Source organism: Pygocentrus nattereri, chromosome 15, assembly GCF_015220715.1.
Source record: "Pygocentrus nattereri isolate fPygNat1 chromosome 15, fPygNat1.pri, whole genome shotgun sequence".
Classification (NCBI taxonomy): Eukaryota; Metazoa; Chordata; class Actinopteri; order Characiformes; family Serrasalmidae; genus Pygocentrus; species Pygocentrus nattereri.
This window is the reverse complement of record NC_051225.1, coordinates 1,410,173-1,435,160: the sequence shown is the minus strand read 5'-3', so window position 1 is coordinate 1,435,160 and position 24,988 is coordinate 1,410,173. Positions and strand designations below refer to the sequence as shown.

At 43.5% G+C, this 24,988-nt stretch overlaps 1 protein-coding gene across 4 annotated transcripts in view; it reads right to left on the bottom strand.

The window, feature by feature from the left end:
- Positions 1 to 786: 786 nt before the first annotated feature.
- The window catches only part of LOC108414973 (lisH domain-containing protein ARMC9), a 65,411-nt gene continuing 41,209 nt past the window's right edge, over positions 787 to 24,988 (bottom strand). For all 4 annotated transcript variants that reach the window (XM_037545491.1, XM_037545494.1, XM_037545493.1 and 1 more), the window contains 4 exons: positions 22,252 to 22,376; positions 18,850 to 18,925; positions 13,453 to 13,607; positions 787 to 2,425 (listed from right to left, as the gene is read on the bottom strand). In XM_037545491.1, coding sequence (XP_037401388.1) covers positions 2,403 to 2,425; positions 13,453 to 13,607; positions 18,850 to 18,925; positions 22,252 to 22,376 — 379 coding nt within the window. In that variant the 3' untranslated portion in view covers positions 787 to 2,402. The remainder of the gene's footprint in view (positions 2,426 to 13,452; positions 13,608 to 18,849; positions 18,926 to 22,251; positions 22,377 to 24,988) is intronic.

The window sequence follows — 24,988 nt, the reverse complement described above, 5'->3', positions numbered from 1 at the left end:
GATACACTGGAGTTTTTAATGCTCTAGAGTTAGTTATGCTCCTTTTCTCAGCAGCTCCTGTCCTCGCAAGGTGGTTCTGAATAAAATCTAAACCATTCATCATTGGCTTCTTACTGGAGTTTCAAAGACGGTTAAAAGAGTTTTCTTTATAATGAAGTTTACAGTTTTGGCTCAACAGAAAGTTCCTCTGAATTATCTGAATCAGATCAGCAGGTAATAATAAAATAATCCTCCTCTACAGTAAAATAAAGCTCTGCTGATCCTTCAACACAGTTTAACAGTAAATGGTCTTAAACGCTGGAGTTAATGTAGAACTGCTGATTCACCCTTTAACCCTGAAGATCAGCGCAGACGGCTGGTCACCATAGCAACACAGACTACAGTCTCACCCAGCTAGTAGCTACGAAACGGTAAAGAGAGAGATTTAAGACGGACGTCGATAATTTGGAGACGAATGGGCTGATTAGTGTTTATAGTCACTCCAGCTGGTTTCCTGACATGTTTAACCTGCTCTGAGAAACTTCGAATTTTCCCGCTCCACCTTAAATGGTGCAGCAGTTACATTCTGGCGCCTCAGGCACCTTTTAAAAGGAAAATTCAAATATGAAGCTGGAGAATTAGAAGCCACTTCAGTCTCATAAAAAGCTGAACTCTGAGACATTTTACAAGAATCTGCTCTACATTTGCAGAAAAGTTTCCTGCCGGAGATGCGAGAAAAGCGGCTATAGCTGAGCTGAAGCTGAAAGCAGAGTCTGTGTTTTCGTTTATATTATATTTTTACCCTATATTAGCACATCAGCACATACAGAGACATATTCACAGCCAAGATGGTAAATGGATATAAAACGTGGCTCCCAAGGTGGTTTGATTTTTACTGCAGGAACAAAACGGCTCTTCTTAACATTTGGTCTGCGACCCCTGGGCTGACCCCGCCCACAACACTCAATAGTAAGTCCTCAGACTCTTTTCCTAATAAAACGTTAACAGGTTTAACAAGCAAATAATGACCTCTGCCAAAACTTCATTAAAAACAACTTCTAGAGTGTTTGAATTTGTGGTGAGGAGCTGATGGTGAACGGTTCAGTTTTTATTCAGAACCTCCGCTACCAAGAAACAAACAAAACCCTTTAAAACTCACAGTAATGCATCACGTTCTTGGCTTGTTTCTCAGTTAACTCATAACTCGGCTCGCTTAAATATTAAATACCCCTCGTCAAATTCGATATAGCTGATTTTCTAAACGTAAATAATTACGCATCCTCTACAGAGACACGTTTTAATACACAACTCCGGTTTATCTGCTGTGTAACAAGCTGGAAAAAAAACATAAAATATAAAATATGCCATACAGTTTGCATAATATCCTATATTCCCCCCCCGATGTGTCAGATTCATAAATAAACACTTCATTGTGTATTAAAATTTGTAAAGTGTGCCAACTTTACTCGAAAACCATGGAACTTCGAATTTGACCAGGGGTCATACGACTGTATGCAGCATCACTAGGATTTGGACTCTTTAACAACCTCAATATTCAGCGGATACAGAGACGTACAGGAGAAAAGCTTACGCAGCGTTTGAGTTTACCACAGAGGGATGTTTGAAAATGCCGTTCATTTTTTCCCAGGGACGAAAAACAGCTTAGACACAGAATTCCCTTTATGGACGTCACGCGTCCGCAGACGTCTAAGCTTTGAACCTGCAGGTGCTTCTTCTTTACAAAACACCCATTAATGATCCTGCAAACCTCGTTTTAGTGTTTTACCTGCTAACAGACCTGATTCAGCTCAGTGTCTCATTTCTGAGCCCTTCATGACCCGAGTCAGGTGAAAAGACACATGGGCAGGGAATCGGGGCCCCGAGGCTGAAACACAAAACCGAGAGATAGCTCAAAACTAGCCAGGCAGAACTGAAGAAAAATCTTCAAAGGACATTTACAGTTTTTCCAGACCTACTTCATTCCAACAAGCACAAAGAAGCCACGAGAACAATAAAACAAAACAAAAAAAACACAAGAATAGCAAGAAAAATGTACCATAAACAACAAAAACAATGTAAACAACAACGAAGTCCTACAGCAATGGATTCTGAACGGAAGCCTTACAGAAGCGTCTGCCTCTAATAAAGTGCAGCGGCGGCGGCCGAGAGCGCAGATGGCGGGTCCAGCGTTCTCCTGACGAGAGCTGGACGAGAATAAAAGTGCTTGTTGTGATTATTGCTGGAGCGTGTTGGGTTACGGAGCGGGGCGAAAGAGCGCGGCGGCCACAATCGGGTACTTTGTTCGCTCTGCGTCCCCCCGGCCGCGCGGCACTGACCCTGATAAGACGGCTGGATGGCATTACAGGAAGCTGGACGCTCCTCAGGAGATTCGCATTCGCTTCACCTGCCCGAAGGGTCCCGTTTCACTTCCTGCTGGACTGGCTACCTACAGAAAAGGACACAGAGCTGGAGTTAGAAGGGCTTCCCCAGATCCTCCACCAGAGCCTTAATGCAGCTGAATTACTGTAATTAATCAATTAACCTTGATTAAAAAAAATTAACAATGATTGGTCCGTATCTACGCTTTGGGAGAAAGGAGAATTAATGAAATTAGTATTTATACTGAAATTAAGAGCCTGTTAATACAAATGTTTACTTTTTAACGACCTTTAATGCTCAATATTTATAAGACAATGAGACTTTTTAAAGGACGGCAAGAAGAAAAGCAACACAGAGCAACACAGAGCAACACAGGCGACATGACAAAGAAAGAACCTGACTGATCCTCGTCTGTGTGTTCTGACTCACAGATAGAACCTTCTAGAACTTGACTTTGGAGAACATTTCATGTCAGATCAAATGTAAGGGGTGAGAATTGTGCAGTTATCAGGTTAGGAAAGATGGAAAAGCAGCAATAAGAAGTGAGAAAAAAAAAAACAGACTTTGGCAAAACGATCACAGGGCTTTGTAGAGGACAGCACTGCAGGTTGAAATCTAACGTGGTGTATTATTCATAAACACTCGAGGAAAATAAGTCAGTTTTCGTGTCGGTTGAGTAACAGAAGCAGCCTCTTCAGCTCATAGACTGACTGGAGCGCTGGATGCTTATTTCTCCTCAGTAATAACTTCTTATTGTCAGAGAACTATATTTTCAGTGTTTCTACATCGAGAGAACATCAGCTAGAACAATTCAGCGCCAGAGCTAGCTGTGCTATCTGCCTTCTCAGTCACATCCATGGAAACAGACTCATTTGAAGGCATTTGTATTTTGTAGTAGCAAATTATTCAATAGTTAGTTCTGGCTGTGCGAGCTGATTGGTTCAGAGGCGTCTAACTGTGCTGTTATGTCACCATAACATCACAGGTTTTTCACAAATACTGCATCACTCCGCTGAGATGCCGTTGCTAAGCAACGACTCTGACAGCTGTAGGAGACGCTCGAGCCATTTGAACGTTTTTACGTCTGACCAAATCGGCTGTCGGTCCGACTCTGAAGACGAGACGACGCTAAATTCCCAAACTGTCGTCTCCACTGAGCAGCTTTTCAGTCGGCAGCTGTGACAGAAGAACAGCTGGACAACCTGGAATCAGCCAGAAATGAACCCGACACCATTCGCCAAACTAAACGGGCTGTAAGAAGCTTCACAGACCGGCTGGAACAAAACAACATTAATACTGATCTGGACAAACTGACCAAACTGAGCTGAACCTGATATTGGGTCAGTTCTATGGCTCAGTCTGATTTGGTCCGACTCTGAAGATCAGACGCGTCTGGCGAATGGTGTTGGGTTCATTTCTGGCTGATTCCAGGTTGTTCAGCTGTTCTATATTATATTTAAAGCACATATTAAACCCAAAAGTGGTTTAAACACCTGGAACGTTGAAGTGCTGATAAGCTCTGACATCACAATAAAGCGATTACATGACATTTGGCTTTATTCCCAATATTGCTCTGTGACTGATTTTGGGTCAAATGTTTACGTGTTATATTATTTCCTCTAAATAAAGCTGATGTTCTCATGGACTCCCAGCTATTCCTACTACTAACACTACTGCTATTAATATTAGTAGTATAATAACTCTGTAGGTAGTCTGACCAGAGGAGGACGGGTCCCCCCTGGTGAGCCTGGTTCCTCCCAAGGTTTCTTCCTCAGCTCTGAGGGAGGTTCTCCTTGCCACTGTTGCCCCTGGCTGGCTCACCTGGGGGTTTTACATTCCTGTTAAAACTCTGTCTTTACTGGAATTCTATGAAGCTGCTTTGTGACAATATCAGTTGTAAAAAGCGCCACAAATAAATTGAATTTGATTTGATTTGATTTGATTTACTGCAAACTGGGAAAGAAAACATGAACATTTGGGTTAAAACCTTTAAATGCATGATGGCTTTAAGGCTGCAGTAATGGCTCTTAAACATGCTCTCTGGACACTAAAGAGAACAGCAGGCCTTCCAGTAAGGCACGGAGCATAAAGGCTGGGGGCAGTGCTCTTCAAACCCAATAAAGAAACCAAGACTGATTCCACCTCACTGTCTAAATGGAAGGTCAGACTCAGATCACTGTGGCCTGGAGATGAAGCTGCGTTAAAAGAAAAGTTCTGAGTTTTCAAACTTAGTTCCCCCTCTATCCTCTAAATGTGGTCCATCAGCCAAGACATGTGAGGTGTCTGAATAGAGGTGGGCGATATGGGAAAAATATAATATCACAATACTTAAAGAAATGTTTGTGATACATGTTGTGCCACGATATTGATTTTCCTGAGATTTGACAATCCTACAACGATTTTTATTTACACACTGTGCTGCACTAAATCCAATAATCATATACTCTGTTTCAATGAAACATGCTGGTCAGTGTTCTAGAAGCACTGAAGATCTCCACAATGTGCTCGGATAATATTGCAGCACAATGTAATTTGGACGCTTGTGACTGAGTTTTGAGTGAGTTGCAGGACGCTTTACGTTCCACGCTGCATCCACACCTCAAACAGACTCATTCTGTAACTTCAATCTAGAAAATCTATACCTGCACATATTGATTGACATCTTCTACCCACATTTTGTATAATCTGGCATACATTTATATATATATATATATATATATATATATATATATATATATATAAATACTAAATCCCCCTGTGAGCCGTGCATCTCATTTATCTACCTCAGACTCACTAATCACAAATAAAACATTGTGTACAACTGTACTGTACATATTATAGCTTTCATTTCATAACCTATGCTACTGTTACAAAACCTGTACAGTGAAAATTGTGCATTTTTGGTGTATTTTAATGTGTATATTTAAAATCTTTTAACTCACTTTAAACAATGAGAGGTTTAAATCAGAAACTTCAGCTGCCAGGAATTCTCACATATATTGTTTTAAAGGATTTTAAATTGACTGTGTTGTTTCAATTTATGCTTCATGTTTCAATTTATGTTTCTTTTATGAATGTGTATGTTTGCTCTACTTAAGAGATTTAATTTGTATCCTTATTTTTAAAAGTTGCCTTTTGTTTATTATTATTTTTTAAAAAAATCTCTTGCTCTTTACTGTATTTTGTATGATTTCAATTTTATACTAGAGCACCCCTGAAAATGAGGCCTTAGGTCTCATTGGGTGTTTGGATGATTGGATGGATGGATGGATGGATGGATGGATGGATGGATAGGTATTTCCATGGATGGGTATTTGGATGGATGGATGGGTGTTTGGATGGATGGATGGATGGATGGATGGGTGGATGGATGGATGGGTGGATGGATGGGTGGATGGATGGATGGGTGTTTGGATGGATGGGTGGACGGATGGGTGGATGGATGGACGGATGGATGGGTGGATGGATGGATGGATGCATGGGTGGATGGATGGGTGGATGGATGGGTGGATGGATGGGTGGATGGATGGGTGGACGGATGGGCAGATGGATGGGTGTTTGGACGGATGTTTGTTTGTTTGGATGGATGGATGGGTGTTTGGATGGATGGGTGGATGGATGGGTGGATGGATGGATGGATGGATGGATGGGTGTTTGGATGGATGGATGGATGGGTGGATGGATGGATGGGTGTTTGGATGGATGGGTGGATGGATGGATGGGTGGATGGATGGGTGGATGGATGGATGGGTGTTTGGATGGATGGGTGGACGGATGGGTGGATGGATGGACGGATGGATGGGTGGATGGATGGATGGATGCATGGGTGGATGGATGGGTGGATGGATGGGTGGATGGATGGGTGGACGGATGGGCAGATGGATGGGTGTTTGGACGGATGTTTGTTTGTTTGGATGGATGGATGGGTGTTTGGATGGATGGGTGGATGGATGGGTGGATGGATGGATGGATGGATGGATGGATGGATGGGTGTTTGGATGGATGGATGGATGGATGGATGGATGGATGGATGGGTGTTTGGATGGATGGATGGATGGGTGGATGGAAACCCAACTGAGGGTACAGAAAAAGCTTTTCTAATGCCAATCAGTGAGAACACTGTCTGAGGGTTTGACTCCACTTACATGCACACAGTAGCCTGAATTGGTTCTTAGTCAGTCTGAGGTCCCACCTGAAATTGAACTAATCACAGACAAAATCTTCTTTATGGTACAGAATAAAAGCACGAGCAAAACTAAACCTTTAAAGCAGCTGCTACTGTTGTTATTTATGAAAGTGTACTTCAGTCCATGTTTATAGTTAACAGTGACTCAGAGTGTCAAAAACCACAAAACCAAGCCTATTAGAGACTCTGAACAACTCGTATGACGCCAATCCAAAACCTCAAGAAGCAAACATCATATATTTGGGGTAGAGGGAACATTAAATATTCCTTTAAAGCTGCACAGTGTCCTGTAACTGAAGCTTTAGTGCCTTTATTTATTAGTGAAACTGCACCGCAGACAGAAACAGGTAATGAGAGAAAACCACAGGTGTTCAGCAAAGGTGAGCAGTTTCTATGCACTGATGTTTGTTGTAGGTGGAAATATTTGAGTCATTCAGCAGTTTCTGCACATTCTGTAACCCAAATCCTGCTTATGGAGTCACATTTTTGGGAAACTATCTGACACTGTGCACTGAACAATACCACATGCTTTATCCTGCCGGGATCTCTAACGTTCATATTATCCACATATTGCTGCTTCAATAGAGGAGAATTTAAACCAGTGAGCGACCTGATTATGTGACGCATCAGGAACAAAGCACAACCAGAGATTAGCTACTCAAAAATGAGGAAACCAGGAGTTGTATTGCAGAAACATCCTGGTTCTGAAATCTCATCTATGTAGGAGTGAATTTCAGTAGCTGTTCCAGAATATCAGCTCCTCCCTTCATGATCTCATTATCTCCAGATCAGAAAACAGCATCACACAAACATCCTAACCGGACTAAACCTCCTAAATCCTGTCCTGACTTTAGGATGAACCCCAGCAGGGTCCTGACTCCTGTTTAAGGCCCGTTTCTCTGGTTCTGAGGCGGCTGAGTCAGGCAGCGTAGTTCACTACCAGCATAATGAGCTCCATTTATTCCTACTGTAAAACGCGGCTTTCACTGGGAGATGTTTTTCTCTTCTAACTCTGCGTTTTAAACATCTCAGACGCTGCCGACTCGAACTCCACCGCCCCTCTGACCACCTTCCTGAGTTAATGTAGATGATGAAATATTATAGTGATGGTGGCGAATAATGAGGAGGCGGAGCTGAATGTTTATTAGGAGGAGGAACGTTAGCACACTCAGCTAAAGCGCTTGGGAAATGGTGACTGAAACTGGGGAGTGGCGGTGCTCTGATAAACAGCAGGGGGCGACTGGTAAACAGCAGGGGGCGCTCTAATAAACAGCAGGGGGCGACTGGTAAACAGCAGGGGGCGCTCTGATAAACAGCAGGGGGCGCTCTGATAAACAGCAGGGGGCGCTCTGATAAACAGTAGGGGGCGACTCTGATAAACAGCAGGGGGTGACTCTGATAAACAGCAGGGGGCGCTCTGATAAACAGCAGGGAGCGACTCTGATAAACAGCAGGGGGAGCTCTGATAAACAGCAGGGGGAGCTCTGATAAACAGCAGGGGGCGACTCTGATAAACAGCAGGGGGAGCTCTGATAAACAGCAGGGGGCGACTCTGATAAACAGCAGGGGGAGCTCTGATAAACAGCAGGGGGCGACTCTGATAAACAGCAGGGGGAGCTCTGATAAACAGCAGGGGGCGACTCTGATAAACAGCAGGGGGAGCTCTGATAAACAGCAGGGGGCGCTCTGATAAACAGCAGGGGGCGCTCTGATAAACAGCAGGGGGCGCTCTGATAAACAGTAGGGGGCGACTCTGATAAACAGCAGGGGGTGACTCTGATTAACAGCAGGGGGTGACTCGAATAAACAGCAGGGGGCGCTCTGATAAACAACAGAGGGTGACTCGAATAAACAGCAGGGGGCGCTCTGATAAACAGCAGGGGGCGCTCTGATAAACAGCAGGGGGCGACTGATAAACAGCAGGGGGCGCTCTGATAAACAGCAGGGGGCGCTCTGATAAACAGCAGGGGGCGACTCTGATAAACAGCAGGGGGCGGCTCTGATAAACAGCAGGGGGAGCTCTGATAAACAGCAGGGGGCGACTCTGATAAACAGCAGGGGGAGCTCTGATAAACAGCAGGGGCGACTCTGATAAACAGCAGGGGGCGGCTCTGATAAACAGCAGGGGGCGACTCTGATAAACAGCAGGGGGCGACTGATAAACAGCAGGGGGAGCTCTGATAAACAGCAGGGGCGACTCTGATAAACAGCAGGGGGCGGCTCTGATAAACAGCAGGGGGAGCTCTGATAAACAGCAGGGGCGACTCTGATAAACAGCAGGGGGCGACTCTGATAAACAGCAGGGGGCGACTGATAAACAGCAGGGGGCGCTCTGATAAACAGCAGGGGGCGCTCTGATAAACAGCAGGGGGCGACTGATAAACAGCAGGGGGCGCTCTGATAAACAGCAGGGGGCGACTCTGATAAACAGCAGGGGGCGACTCTGATAAACAGCAGGGGGCGCTCTCACAGCATTCACAACTTACAGTTGATCACTCTTTAGTTCTGTTTGAGCTTTTTAAAACCAGTAACGGCAGCTTAACTCACAATTTAACATTATTTTAATTACGTGTTTATGTTTCAGGTGTGCGCGCATGACCAGTTGCTAGACAACAGACATTAAAGTAGATGTTTGATCTGAGTGAGCAGGCTAAGATGTCCTAACTGGAGAGACGCTGCTGTAACACAGAATTAAGATGAGATTTGCTTCTGTAATGTCTTATTTTGACCTGTCAGATTTGAACTAAAGATAGAAAGTTACTGTAATACGGACCCAGGCTCAGCATTTGCTTGGTAACCACTCAACATCATAATCATAATAATAATAAACCTACAACTGCAATGATGTTTTTTCAGTGTTTTGCAAACTGCATGGTGCTAAATTCAGTTAAACAGGACTAATTATGCTCACTTAATTAAATGCAGTTAGTCAGTGTTCAGTAAGTACTGACAACATCCATGATATACTCAGAAAAGTGTACTGTCACGTAATTTATCACGAAAACAGTAAATATCATCATATTGCCCACCCTTAGTTAAGTGACTCTGATGTCATACAAAATTTGGAGCTTTTGGCAAATTTCAGAATAAAATTTTTATCCTCGAAAAATTTCTGACCAATAAACAAACACTGGTGCACGTTAGCTGTCGTAGCGTGAAACTAAACAAACCGAGTGAAAGAAGTCACAGTGACCCTTATTCACCATCATCAGCAAACGATGAATCAGCTTCTGCGCGTGAAGTCAAGTGCCAGTCGACATCATTTACATGTCATTTACATAAAGCTTGTGCAAATGTATGCAGATGTGTGGGTAGAGAGCCGATAAAACGACAGCGCTAAGCGGCTTGTGAGCTAACGGCTGTGCTGGTAGACGGAGTTTGAAATTGAGTTTGAGTGCACTGCGCCTCCTACTGACCAAACTTTATACTGTTAAAATTACAAGCACTGAAAAAAAATTAATTTTGTGGACAGTCAGTTTACGAAACAAAAGCAGACTGTAATACGCCTTTTATTGGAACACTGGAACACATTATTAGTATTATTACTATTTTCTATTTAAATTTTATTTGTTTATTTAATTATTTTTTTAAAGATTATATTGATAATAGTTTTGGTTAGTTGACCACAAATCAATAGAGCCAAGATGTTCACAAGAGCTGTACAAAATTCTGGTTTATTTATAGCCCTGTTTACCTGCACGTCAGCGTAGTCTCACCTTACAGCGCAAAACGCCCCTTCACTGTGCAAGTTAATCCAAGTGCAGGCTTCCCACCTTTTAAAAATAGCCGTGTTCCTTTTTTATCCTAACATCTGAACATCTAATGACATCTAGTTCTTCTTTTGTGTTTATCTGGGCGTCATAAAGACGTCACATCATGTGACACTACAGAAAAAAACACACAAAAACTCTGTGTGAGACTCAAAGGAGCGATACAAGTGTTCATGATCAAATCTATCTTGAACAGTCCGGCTAATACCAGCCTGGACTGCTTGCTGTGCTCATGCTAAGCTTGGGTCAACTAAGACCTGAACTGGACTGTGGCAACCAAACTGTGCTGTTTACATCACCATGCATGAGCTAGATTAGCAGTCTCAGTCAGACTATCAGCAAACCACTGTGGTTTAAAGTGTTTCAGTTCTTCCATGCAGTGAATTCCCGTCTATTTGACAGACAGGCGGTCATAGAAGTAAAATAAATCGTGAGGTCAATGTGAAGGTGAATTTCAGTATTCCTGAGTAACTCGGAGTGTGAGGTGTAAACAGAGGTTCAGAGGGTTTGGTGTGAAACGATTCAGATGTCTTTACAGTGGTGATGATGGGAACCAGACGTCGCCATGACTACAACACAGATATAGACACTTTATTTACCATCCAGAACCACCAGAGAGCCTACACGAGTCTTCTGAGCTTATATGGAATGTTGATGATGGAAAACAGTGGAAAATCTGGAATAATGAGTTTTCTTTGGGGACTATTTTGCCGCACAGCGCCCTGCATGTCTCCCTCCACCATGAATGGAGTTGAAGTTCTCTAAACTCTCATAAAACAGCGTCTCAGTCATCAGGCAGTGAATTCAGAACCAGCTCATGTAGGAACTTTCTGTAGGAGCTTTTAGAGGGACGTCTGGTTCCCATCACCACCATTGTGAACACAGCGTTTCACACCAAACAGCTCTGAACGGCTCTGTTTACATCTTAACCATTAAATTGAACTTAAATCGTATTAAATAGCTTAAAAACAGCAAGAATAAAAAAGCTAGTTCAACTAACTGGATTGAATGTAAATATGGCAGCACAAGTTCCTTTACCACAACATTATTCATTTCTGAAGAGGAAATGCATTTGAATAGAACAGAATTTAACAGAATAAACATGATTAGAAAATTGCATCAGTTTGACTAAAATTACCCAAGAAATCTAGTCATCAGTTTAGACTACATGTATTATTATATCATTTATTACTTCATTTAAATTGAATTCCATCAATATATGCACTGTTGAGTTTGAGACCAACAGAAAAGTGCACAGGTAACCTTTCACCATATTCAAATCATAATAAAATAGTTCCTGTTCTCACGAACACAAATGCGGTGTGGAGAAGAAAGTTTAGAGTTACTGCCAACAGAGTTTCCCTTGTTTCACTGAGCCACCAGTGAGAATACTAAAACAATTCCAAAGCATCTGCGACTTTCTGGCTGTTATGATAACGTGCATAACTATAACTTCTACATTAAGCTGAAGCTGGTTTGAATGTCCAAAACAAATCCCTTCGCCACGAATCACTGCGTATTTATATCTCTGCAAACATTAACAGAATTAACAGCTATTCATGCTTTTTATACACAGTAAACATGAGCTGGACAAAGAATGCACACGTGTGAATATGTGCAGGTAAATATTCTAAAACTATTTCAACACAGACAGAGTGACACACCAACACAAACACAAAAAATACGAATGTAAGACGCTTCCTTGGCAGGTTCTACAACGGTACCTGTTCTACACAAACAGTGACGCGGTGTGTAAAGTAGACAAGGCAAGACTCTACAGGTGAACAGGGTGAATCTCACTGGGATTCCTGGCCAGCTGACTGCTGATTTTCTATTCTGAGCAATTTTTGTACTGGAAGTTTTGGATAAAAATTCATACAGATATGCAAATGAGACACTGCCTGCTTAAAAATGCATAAATATATCCATCCATCCATCCATCCATTTTCTAAGCCGCTTCTCCGTCAGGGTCACGGGGGGTGCTGGAGCCTATCCCAGCAGTCTTCAGGCGGAAGGCAGGATACACCCTGGACCGGTCGCCAGTCCATCGCAGGGCAGACAGACAGACACAGACAGTCACACCTAGGGGCAGTTTAGCATGTCCAATCGACCTGACTGCATGTCTTTGGACTGTGGGAGGAAACCGGAGAACCCGGAGGAAACCCACACAGACACGGGGAGAACATGCAGACTCCACACAGAGAGGACCCCGGTTACCCGGCCGGGGAATCGAACCCAGGCCCTCCTTGCTGTGAGGCGACAGCGCTACCCACCACGCCACCGTGCCGCCTGCATAAATATATTTATGCAAATTATTTCTTATTTTTGTCCTGTAATTTTTGTCTATTTTTATCTTTATGCTCTATTTATGCATCTGTAAACAGTGTACGACAATACAGGGTGAGTCAAAAGTCACAGGACACCGTTTTATTTTATTTTATTACTTATGCTGTCACAAGCCTCCACGATGCGGTGCATGATGGTGGTGTTTGTTGCGGATTTTCTCAGCATACTCAATTTGTTTGAGATGACCCCAGAGATAAAAGTCAATAATACAATAAAAAATAAAATAAAATAAAATACAAGCTGTCCGGTGACTTTTGACTCACCCTGTGCTTTGCTCCTGTTCATTTTACTGTGCTTTGTGCTGCTGCAGCAGAAGAATTTCCCTCTAGGCTTAATAACGTGATTCATCTCTCTACCTAAAGGAACTAAAATCTCTGGTGATATCAGAACTGAAATGTTTACTTCACAGTGAAGAGGATTTTACAGAACAGCTCATGGTTTTATTCACACTCTGCCTCTAACTAGACGTATCCGTGTGCTCAGCTGGAGACACGTTTTAAGGTGCTTTTGAAATGGATAACACAAGAAAGCGTGTTGTTATTTAACACATCACTTTTTAGAGCGTGTCGCTGATCTAAACCGCTTTCCAGGTCATCCTGTAGTACAAAACCGAGCATTAACCCAGCCAGTGACAATATATGAGGAAATCCTTCTGTGACAGAATACAGCTGTTGTCTTGAGATCAAAAGAGTCACATCACAGTTCGATTCTTCAGGGGACGAGTTTTCCAGCGACATGTGGAAGGCGGAGTGTGGGCGGAGCTAAGCCCTTATTAGAGCGTGTGGTACTCACTGTGTGCGCTGTGCCCGGCGCTGTTGGGTCTGCTGCTCTGCTGGGGCTCGCTGTGGGAGAATTTGGGGCCGAGTGGGGGCAGCCTGGGTCGCCCTGCATCACTGCCGGGAGAGCGAGGAATCTTGGGTCGGCTCGCTAAGCCGGGGATGAGGTCGCTGCAGGGGAGGATGGGGAGTGATTACTTTCTCACACCGGTTGCGTGATATGTATGACATGCTTCGTGTAAAATGTCGGTCTGGGGTCCAAGCCAGGCCACGTTTCCGCAGCCCTTTAAGGAAAACCTTCATTTGAACAGTCATAAGACTTAAGCCACGTTACATCAACATGATGTTGCTGTGATACAAACTAAGCGACAAAGTCAGTTCTTATGGCAGTTCTTATGTCTTGGCGCGACATAATGTCAACCTGACTTCATCAGCCTTTATAACACATGACGTCTGGGAAAATAAGCCTTTAAAAGTTTTAGTAACATCTACTACAGTCTGCTGTTCATAAGGTAACATGACACCTACATAAGCTTGTCATGACAACTGACATAACCCCACCTAACTGCTTATAGAAGCTTATTCCAACAGGTGACATTCGCTACGAAGGTTACATTTGCCACTTTTGATCAAAGTCAGCTAAAGGAGCCTTTATGACAGATGACACCTGTTGGAATAAACACACACAAACATTTATGCAGGATTATGTCAGTTGTCATGGCACCTACATAAGCATGACATAACTCTACATAACAGCTTATAAAGGCCTATTCCAACAGGCGTCATTTGCCATAAAGGTTATATTTTTCATTTTGATCAAAGTTAGCAAGAATAGCCTCTTATGATGATTCCTATTGGAATATAGGAATGTTTTTTAGGGTTATGTCAGTTGTCATGACAAGCTCATGTAGGTGTCTTGCAGCCTTATGAACAGAACCCTAAAGTAAAGTGTTGCTAAGCTTGTGTTAGCTGCCATGATGAGCTTATGCAGGTGTCATAGTTTTATGAACACCGCACTACGGTAAAGTGTTACCAAATAAACTTTACCTCTAAAGATCAAAGACTCTTGTTCTTTAAACACTAAGTTCCAAACTGTGAATCAAGAGATACTGTTCTCAAAATTCTGAAGGAGTTTCAGAGCTCATTTCGACTGATCTACATCAGCTAGCCTGCTTGTTTTGCTTGTGTTATCGATTCTGCTACAGACGTTAGAAGAGCTGGAATAGAGGAATGTGGGAGTGGGGTTTAGAGGGCGTGTAGCCTTGTTAGCATGAGACTTTGCCAAATTCCAGCACCACCTTTAACAAGTTGCCCCTGTGATGACTACAACACAGATATAGACACTTTATTTACCATCCAGAACCACCAGAGAACCTACACGAGTCTTCTGAGCTTATATGGAATGTCGATGATGGAAAACAGTGGAAAACCTGGAATAGTGAGTTTTCTTTGGGGACTATTTTGCCGCACAGCGCCCTGCATGTCTCCCTCCACCATGAATGGAGTTGAAGTTCTCTAAACTCTCATAAAACAGCGTCTCAGTCATCAGGCAGTGAATTCAGAACCAGTTCATGTAGGAACTTTCTGTAGGAGCTTTTAGAGGGACGTCTGGTTCCTATCACCACCACTGTGAGCAGCTCTGAATTCTCTAGAGCACTTCGAATACATTCGTGTACACCTGAGCTGTTTGATTATGCTTAAAAGTGTGTTGTGAAGGCTTACAAAGATACATACCATATTCATGGGGCAGTCATGGGCTGGAGGTTAGGGAACCAGCCTTGTGACCGGAAGGTCGTGAGTTTGATTCTCAGAGCTGCCATTACATGACTGAGGTGTCCTTGAGCAAGACACCTAACCCCCGTTGTGGGACTAATAAGGGTCTCTTAATCTTCTGTAGTGACCTGTAATCAGGCTTTAACTGTAAATGTGAGAATGTATCATTTGTGGAGGTGTTCAGTAAAACGGAGAGGTCTGCACACGGCTGGCAGGCAAGCTCGGCACACAAACGTGCGAAGCAGGACAGCAGGAATGCTTCCAGTAATCCATCATATTATGCAACAGTTCATTTGGAGGTAAATGTTAGCTGACGGACTCAATAAGCACAGATGGAAGCAGCTGAATCAAGTTCAACTGTGAGGAAAACTGTGGCTGAAACTTTGCCTCAGGAGAATCATCTACAATGTCACTGAGCACAAAAGCCCACAGAGGGGACACGATCCATCTGACCCGAATTCATATCCATGTTAGGAGGACAGACGGGATGAAATGAAAACCGCACAAGTGCTGAAAAAATCGTACCTTTTCTGTTTTATCATGGGGCTCTTATATTATCCTGAAACATAATTCATGTTGTAATGAACATTTCGCTGCTGTCAGAACAAAACCTTGTATCAGTTCATTCAATATTTTGGAAGCACCTGTCGTTCTTCGCATTGTGGGTAAATTTCATGAAAAACAGACCAAAAGAAACGGCCCAAGATGACGTGGAAACGTTCTGGTTCCATCGACTTCCATTAAAAGTAAAGTATGTTTTTCCTTCTCCTGTAAAGTTGCCGTTTTGGAGATACAAGGTTTTGATCTGACAGCAGCGACATGTTGCTTCCCTGCCTTGCGATAAACTCAGTGAACCTCATACTCACTAACAGATCATCATTACAGGCTTCTAAGAGTCATGGATGCTCATAGTTTTCTGTGTGATACACTTCTAACAGAAGTTAGTGGTTTCGCTGGTAGCAGTGACTGAATCTTATGGATCTGTTTCACAGCGAACGTGATTACCGGCACTCAATAATCCGATAGCTGTGGAAAATCTCATTTTGTCAGTAATCCGAGCTCTAGAGTAATGAGATCACGGGGAAACTCCGGGTCTACATGAGTCAGTTTTTGGTCTCAGCGTCGGCCGCGAGACGCAGCAAAACACTTTTAGAGCGATGCTGCTTGCTTATTTTCGGTACAGCAGTGTGTTCAGATGAATACGCTCAGACTGAGAAATCCGAAAGAAATCAGAGTGAGAGTTTACAGCACCAAGAAACCCGACTACAGTTAAAATCCAGCTCCAGATTGGAGTTCGGTGTTTACATGACCATTTGAATAATCATATAACTGCAGAAATCGGATTATTGACTGCATGTAAACACTCTGACAAGCCTCTAACAGTAGTAATCTAAATCCCTCTGTGTAATGAGAGGCAAGTCTTTTCCTCTTTTCTGTATTTTTATTATTTTGCACTGATGGTAAAACCAAAACCTTGTTCTCTGTTCATTTTGAAGGCTATAACAAATTTTCCTCTTACGACAGTAAAATGAGCGCGAGCGACAGGCTACAGTTCAGTACCGTGCCCAATTCAAAGACCTCCATCTGTCAGGTGACATTCCTAAAGAGGAAATAAAATATCAGATAATCCACACAGATCCAGAGTAAATAAAACTCCTAACAACCACCTGGAAGAGCTGGTTGAGCCCAAAACTGCCCCCATCAGATAAACAGCACTGAAAGCTTTGATCTCTGAGAGAGAGGAGAAGATCGAGCTGCTTCAGATCTGAAAACATCCACAGGTGTTTCTGTCCATCCTTCCACTGTGAGAAGACCACTCAGCGCTGTGGGTCTGAAAGGACGTGTAGCTGATCGAGAAGAACCTCACTGAGAAAAGGAGACGGACACATCAAACAAAGAAGCTGGACGATGGACTGACCGCCCCAGAGTCCAGACCTCAGCACCACTGAATGGGTTTGATCACTTCAGAAAATCATCAACCAGCTTCTCAGACTGAGCTTTGGAGGCGTGTCTGCAGGTTCTCTGAGGAGCTGGAAGTGAGGCTCCTGAGAAGAACGGAAGCTGGAATGAAGCTGAAGAGAGACTCACTGACTGGACAGCTGAGAGTAGATTTGGCTGTTTTGTGTTTCCCGTTAAATGTGTTTTCTACTCTTTCCTGATCTGGGAACTAAATAAAAGATCTCTCTGACGTCGGCACTGACACCTGTTTAAAGTTGAAATAGTTTTAAATGGTTTATTACTGGGCATCTCTGAAAATCCTAATCTAATCCTGTCTAATTCCTGGTGCGGAGCGCTGCACGGTTTGAGGAGGGTACGTTTATTATAGCAGGAGGATTCGGGTTTTCCTCGGCTCAATCGGCTCTTTGTTCGGCTCTGGTTGAGAGGCATGTCACAGACACACCGGAGCAACTGCTGAGTCAAAGCTCCAACACAGCAGCCTGCCACCGTTAACCCTGTAAGGTCGAGATGACAAACCCAACGCTTTCTGCTGTTTAATCTGCTCTTCTCCTTTATTCCACTGTGATTTCTTACTGTGGATGTTGCATTTATATTGAAAGTTGAACATTCACAGATTTTTATTTATATCACACATTTATGTGCATATATTGGGCAGTATGTGTGTTAAAACCTGCAGTCTGAAAGCTGAAACAAAGAACTGTAAATTCAGACTGTTCAGCTCTTAAAATATTAATATATATCAATACTGAAATGTTCGCAGTTTGCATTGTAATGCACTAAAATAGCAAGTAAACAGTAATAATAATAAACAATTATTAACATTTGATTCGTCATCATTTATGGTTGGTGCTATGTAGGGGTGCACGATGTCACAATGGACTAATTGGATTATGTCACAATGGATTAATTGGATTATGTCACAATGGATTAATTGGATTATGTCACAATGGATTAATTGGATTATGTCACAATGGATTATGTCACAATGGATTAATTGGATTATGTCACAATGGATTAATTGGATTATGTCACAATGGATTAATTGGATTTAGTCCAGCGCAGTTTGTAAAACACTCAATAAAAATCACTGTAGTTGAATTTTATTCATTATAGATGAAAATTATTACTATTATAGTTTTGATTTGTGGCACTTCAGGTTCTATTTTGTCTGTTTCATCATATTAAATCTCAGAAAAACTAAAAGATGTGATGCATATTGTGTAATGTGAAAATATCACGATACTTCAAGACATTTTTTCCATATTGCACTATTAGCAGAAAACAGTGGATAAACAGCTAAAAAGGACACATTTTTCTGACGGTCTTAAAAGATCTATCTGTACATTCTTCACGCTCTTGACTACAGAACTTACACATTAATATCATAGTAGATGCTAAATTGTTCATAGTAAATATTGAATAATTCATAATAATTACACATTTTTCAGTAACTTATGAATTATTCAGTAACTACTATGAATTATTCAGAGTCTACTGTGAAACTAATGTGTACACAGTGGTTACAGAATCAATCACAGTAGAATAACTGCCTGCCATGCATTGTTTTATTGTGGCAACAGAAACTGAACATAAAAATAAAAAAAAGTTTCTAACACTGGTGTGTGTGTGTGTGTGTGTGTGTATGAGTGTGTGTGTGTGTGAGAGTGTAGAAGTCACTGACCTTTGTGAGTGACCATTAGTGTTGTGTATGTCGGGCGGCCCCAAAGACTCCTGTGACGAACGCCAGCAATCAGAGTCTGCAGAGGAGAAAACACACACACTTTTCACTGCACTGACATCATTAACACACACACACTGTAGTGTGAGGAGCTGCTTTCATGAGGGAGTGTGAAGCGAGTGCTCTGTCGCAGGACAGTTACAGTGCGGTCAACAGGGTCAGCTCAGAGAGCTATGGAGCTAAATATCTGAGTAACGGACTTTGGTAGTGAAAGAAACAGGAGCAGCTACACGCAGCGGCCACTTTATCAGAAACACCCACCACACAGGTACAGGTTTAAAAACAAACTGCAGCTTTTTTTTTTTACATTTTACACAGTGTCCCAGTTTATTTGGCAATGGGGTTGTAGATAAAGTGCGTAAAATAAACACAACCATTTCAAAAAGTGAATAAATTATGGCACAAACATACAAAAACATTCGTCTGGACCGAATGTGCACATCTGAAGTGAAGTCAATGCATGACTTCTTCTCAGAGCTGGAACTCTCAGAGCTGAGGAGCGTGTGCAGAAGGCTTAAAGCTGACCGAACCATGAAGGGTTAACCACATTTAGCGAGTCCCTGTTGGAGTGGGGGAAGCTCAGCGCCAATTATCTGAGAATGTAATTCACTAGTGCTCCTTTTAGATCCAAATTAGCACCAGTGTAGTCCAGTGTTTTCCTGCCCTGGGGGAGAACACCACTTAACGAGCCACTGGGGTGGACTGGGTTGGGGTCATTACACTGAAAAAACACAGAGCTGTGTATGTACCTCATTTAAATGTGTGCACTGGCTCCACATGAATGAAATGCATCATATGATTACAGGTGTGTCTTCCATTGTACCTACTTTTGGAAATAAATGTGTGTTTTATTAATGTAGGAATTACGTAGGCCTTTGGAATTAAATTCAGTTCACTGGACACAGGAATGGTACAAACACTGCTTGGAAAACTAAGGACAGATAAAAAAAAAAAAATCTGTATTTACTTGATTCTTTTACAGCCAATGATTTCCATCATTTTTGTCCCACCAAAATTCCTGAATAATCAACTGGTTAAGATGTAAACAAACTCATTCAGAGCGGTTCGGTGTGAATCGCTCTGTTCTAGATAAACTGACCGAGTCAGAGCCGTTCACAGTGGTGGTGATGGGAACCAGACGGGGCAAAGTCCACAAAGAAAATGTATTATTTCAGATCTTCCATTATTTACATGCAGGTTCACTGGTAGAACAAATAAAAACAGAAAAAGATCTAAAAGTGAGAATTAGAACCTCCCGCTCACCCACTGAATTTAGAGAACTGTAAAGGAGGGGAAACTTTACTCTCAGCTGTAACGGTGTTGCTGTAATATATTTCGCTCTTGTTTAAATGATGTGGACATCTGGAAGTTCGATACTGGTTTTCAGCACACGGCACGCTGACCATGCCCTGCCCATGGGCGATGGACAGCACATCAAAGTGAATCAGATCGTGAAAGGCATCTGGACCGGAAGCCTCTGTACAGACACAGACCAGGCTAAAGTAGAAGGAAATTAAATTGCCTTAGCAAAAAATGAGGACTTTTATCAAAAACCACGCAGTGACCTCATCGCCCTTTCACGTTACGCAGAGAGAGCTTCGGGAAAATAATGAAAAGCAGGCCTGGTTTTTATCTTAAAGGGTTCCAGCACTTAAATATCCTCTAAAACTCCTCTTGGATGGCCTTTTATGATTATATAGACTGACATTTGTGTCAAACCTGACACAGAAAGACAAAATCTAATCTGTTCTGTGGAGCGATGAGCTTGGGTGGGAGTAATGAAATCTGACAGTGAGAGCTTATTTGTCTCATCTGCTCAGTCTGTTCAAACTGAGGGCCATATGCTCTATTCGCCAATCAGAAGGAAGCACAGTAAAGTAGAGCAGTGAGGGAATTTAACATTTGCATAATACTTTTTTTTAGCTTTCAGTTGTCATCGTTGAAAAATAGCACAGGAGTGTATTTTGTATTTGATTCTAGTGACATGCAGGTGGGGAGAAGTGAAATGCATTCACACTAAACCGTGCTGTTTAATTATTGATCTACTCTTAAAAGTGGAAATGTTCGTGTGAGAGGCTTTAGATCAAAGCGGATCAGTGGAGTGTGTTTACCCAGAGTGCGGTGGGTGGAGAGTGTTTACCCAGAGTGCGGTGGGTGGAGTGTGTTTACCCAGAGTGCGGTGGGTGGAGAGTGTTTACCCAGAGTGCGGTGGGTGGAGTGTGTTTACCCAGAGTGCGGTGGGTGGAGAGTGTTTACCCAGAGTGCGGTGGGTGGAGAGTGTTTACCCAGAGTGCGGTGGGTGGAGAGTGTTTACCCAGAGTGCGGTGGGTGGAGAGTGTTTACCCAGAGTGCGGTGGGTGGAGTGTGTTTACCCAGAGTGCGGTGGGTGGAGAGTGTTTACCCAGTGTGCGGTGGGTGGAGTGTGTTTACCCAGAGTGCGGTGGGTGGAGAGTGTTTACCCAGAGTGCGGTGGGTGGAGAGTGTTTACCCAGAGTGCGGTGGGTGGAGAGTGTTTACCCAGAGTGCGGTGGGTGGAGTGTGTTTACCCAGAGTGCGGTGGGTGGAGAGTGTTTACCCAGTGTGCGGTGGGTGGAGAGTGTTTACCCAGAGTGCGGTGGGTGAAGTGTGTTTACCCAGAGTGCGGTGGGTGGAGAGTGTTTACCCAGAGTGCGGTGGGTGGAGAGTGTTATCCCAGAGTGTGGTGGGTGGAGTGTGTTTACCCAGAGTGCGGTGGGTGGAGAGTGTTTACCCAGAGTGCGGTGGGTGGAGAGTGTTTACCCAGAGTGCGGTGGGTGGAGTGTGTTTACCCAGAGTGCGGTGGGTGGAGAGTGTTTACCCAGAGTGCGGTGGGTGGAGAGTGTTTACCCAGAGTGCGGTGGGTGGAGAGTGTTTACCCAGAGTGCGGTGGGTGGAGTGTGTTTACCCAGTGTGCGGTGGGTGGAGAGTGTTTACCCAGTGTGCGGTGGGTGGAGAGTGTTTACCCAGAGTGCGGTGGGTGGAGTGTGTTTACCCAGTGTGCGGTGGATGGAGAGTGTTTACCCAGAGTGCGGTGGGTGGAGAGTGTTTACCCAGTGTGCGGTGGGTGGAGAGTGTTTACCCAGAGTGCGGTGGGTGGAGTGTGTTTACCCAGTGTGCGGTGGATGGAGAGTGTTTACCCAGAGTGTGGTGGGTGGAGTGTGTTTACCCAGAGTGCGGTGGGTGGAGAGTGTTTACCCAGTGTGCGGTGGGTGGAGTGTGTTTACCCAGAGTGCGGTGGGTGGAGAGTGTTTACCCAGAGTGCGGTGGGTGGAGTGTGTTTACCCAGAGTGCGGTTTACCCAGAGTGCGGTGGATGGAGAGTGTTTACCCAGAGTGCGGTGGGTGGAGTCACTGGTGCTCGGGCGGCTGCCTGTGCGTGTTGGGGGCCGGGAGGGGAACGGGGAGTGAAACGGGCTGGAGGGGTCAGTTACATCGCGAACAGCTCGAGAATCCCTGAGTGACACACAGACACACAAAACTGCAGTTAGAGCAGCAGCTTACAACCACACACTGAGGGTAACCATGACAACAGTAATAACATGTTTATAACTACATCTAAAAACCATGAAAGTAACACAGCACTCATGTCTCTGAAGAAGCTGGATCTCCAACCTGCCTAAACGATTAACTAAAAAATAAATAACTCACACACACACACACACACACACACACACACACACACACACACACACACACACACACACACACACACACCTGTATTGAAAATGGTTCATGTTTTGTTGAAAATCTATCAACCAAGGCTCTGTGGTAAACAGGCCCATTACTACATGATCATGTGATTTTGCTTGGGGTGGCTGGTTATGTGGCAAATCCAATGACCACAAAGCTTCATTTACACAATGAAGGCTTCATATTCTTCTTGCCGTTGGCAGTAATGTAAGTTTTTTTGCACCTGTGCTGTTCAAGTATCTGATCGCTCCTGGTAAAATCTGGCTCTTTCTTCCTCACGCAGGTGGATTTGCTGCTGTACCATGAGTTTTAAACTTATTTACAGCACTGTGGGAAAGTTTTAGGCCTCAGCAGGGAGTTTATTACAATATACATTAGAATAAAGTCGTATTCATAATTCAAATAAACAGAAAAACAATAAACAGTAACAAGAATTTCTTGGGTCCATATTTTTCCTGGACACCTTCACAGCCGCCACAGAGACTCGTTAATATCATCAATTACATCATGAGCTCAATTTACTGAGCACTGATTGGTCAAACCAGGAGCTGCTTTTTAACTACATATGATACTGGACTTCCTCGAGGAGGAGCGGCTTGGAGATGGGTCAACACACACACCAACATCCAGAACATCACTGTTTATTATTTATATAATCATTATTAATTAATAATCTATACATTTTGTTTATTCAAATATTAACACTTTTCTCAGCAAATAAACACAAACTACACTTTAAATAGATTTTGAAAACGTGCCTTGGGGGCCTGAGACTTTCACACAGTGCTGTATGACAACTGTGTCTCTTTGATCTTTCAGTGTGAGTGGTCACAATGTATACATATACATCTAGAGACAGAGAGAGTTAGAGAGAGAGAGACTGAGAGAGGAGAGAGAGAGAGAGACTGAGAGAGGAGAGAGCGAGAGAGAGAGCGAGAGAGAGAGGAGAGAGCGAGAGAGACTGAGAGAGGAGAGAGTGAGAGAGTGAGAGTGAGAGAGCAAGAGAGAGGAGTGAGAGAGGAGAGAGCGAGAGAGAGAGAGAGCGAGGAGAGAGAGAGAGAGAGAGATTGAGAGAGGAGAGAGCGAGAGAGAGGAGTGAGAGAGAGAGAGAGCGAGAGAGAGGAGTGAGAGAGAGAGAGAGGAGAGAGCGAGAGAGACTGAGAGAGGAGAGAGCGAGAGAGAGGAGTGAGAGAGAGAGAGAGAGAGAGGAGAGAGCGAGAGAGACTGAGAGAGAAGAGAGCGAGAAAGAGGAGAGAGAGAGAGAGAGAGAGAGAGGGAGAGAGAGAGAGAGCAAGAAAGAGGAGAGAGAGAGAGAGAGAGAGAGAGAGAGAGAGAGAGAGAGGGAGAGAGAGAGAGCGAGAGCGAGAAAGAGGAGAGAGAGAGAGAGAGAGAGAGAGAGAGAGAGAGAGAGAGAGGGAGAGAGAGAGAGAGAGCGAGAGCGAGAAAGAGGAGAGAGAGAGAGAGAGAGAGAGAGAAAGAGGAGAGAGAGAGAGAGAGAGAGAGAGAGAGAGAGAGAGAGAGAGAGAGAGAGAGAGAGGGAGAGAGAGAGAGAGCGAGAAAGATGAGAGAGAGAGAGAGAGAGAGAGAGAGAGAGAGAGAGAGAGAGAGCGGGAGAGAGAGAGAGCGAGAGCGAGAAAGAGGAGAGAGAGAGAGAGAGAGAGAGAGAGAGAGAGAGAGAGAGAGAGAGAGAATGATATCCTGTTTGCTCTAATACGGTGTTTGGTTTGTGGGTTGGTCTGTTGACCTGGTTCTGCTGCAGGAGAACAGTGTGATGGATGTATTTGGTGGAACCGCTCTGAAGTTGAGGGGTGGAGCCAGATAATGAATGAGAGTCAACACTGAAATCGACTCTGATGCTGAGCACACAGCCCCATATAAACAGTGAGACGGGTGACAGAGCGAAATGCAGCGAGTTGGTTTACTATAACTGCAGTATTAAAACACGGTGAGCAAACAGTCAGCTTATCAGAATACCATGCCACCTGATATACTGGGCTTTGATCGATTTTCAGCATTAATTACAAGATACTGTCCATAGAATAGCAGCGTGTATTGTCTGATAATTCTGTGTTCTGTCTTGATGGCATCTGATAGGAACAATAAAAGAACAAGATATAATATACTTACTGTACTACATCATAAAATGAGCATGACCACAGACAGTTGGATGAAGGTTTCATTTGTAAAGGCCAGTCTTACTATCACGTGTAAATGTAATTTATAGATATATTTGATTCACCCCTAGAATTATATCCTTCATATAGTTCTTATCCCTATATTTCGATATTTTATCATCTTCTGCCTTTTCTATGTTATCTTATATTCTTCTATTGCATATACTGTTTTTCATGGCAATGAACAGTCGTATATCCATT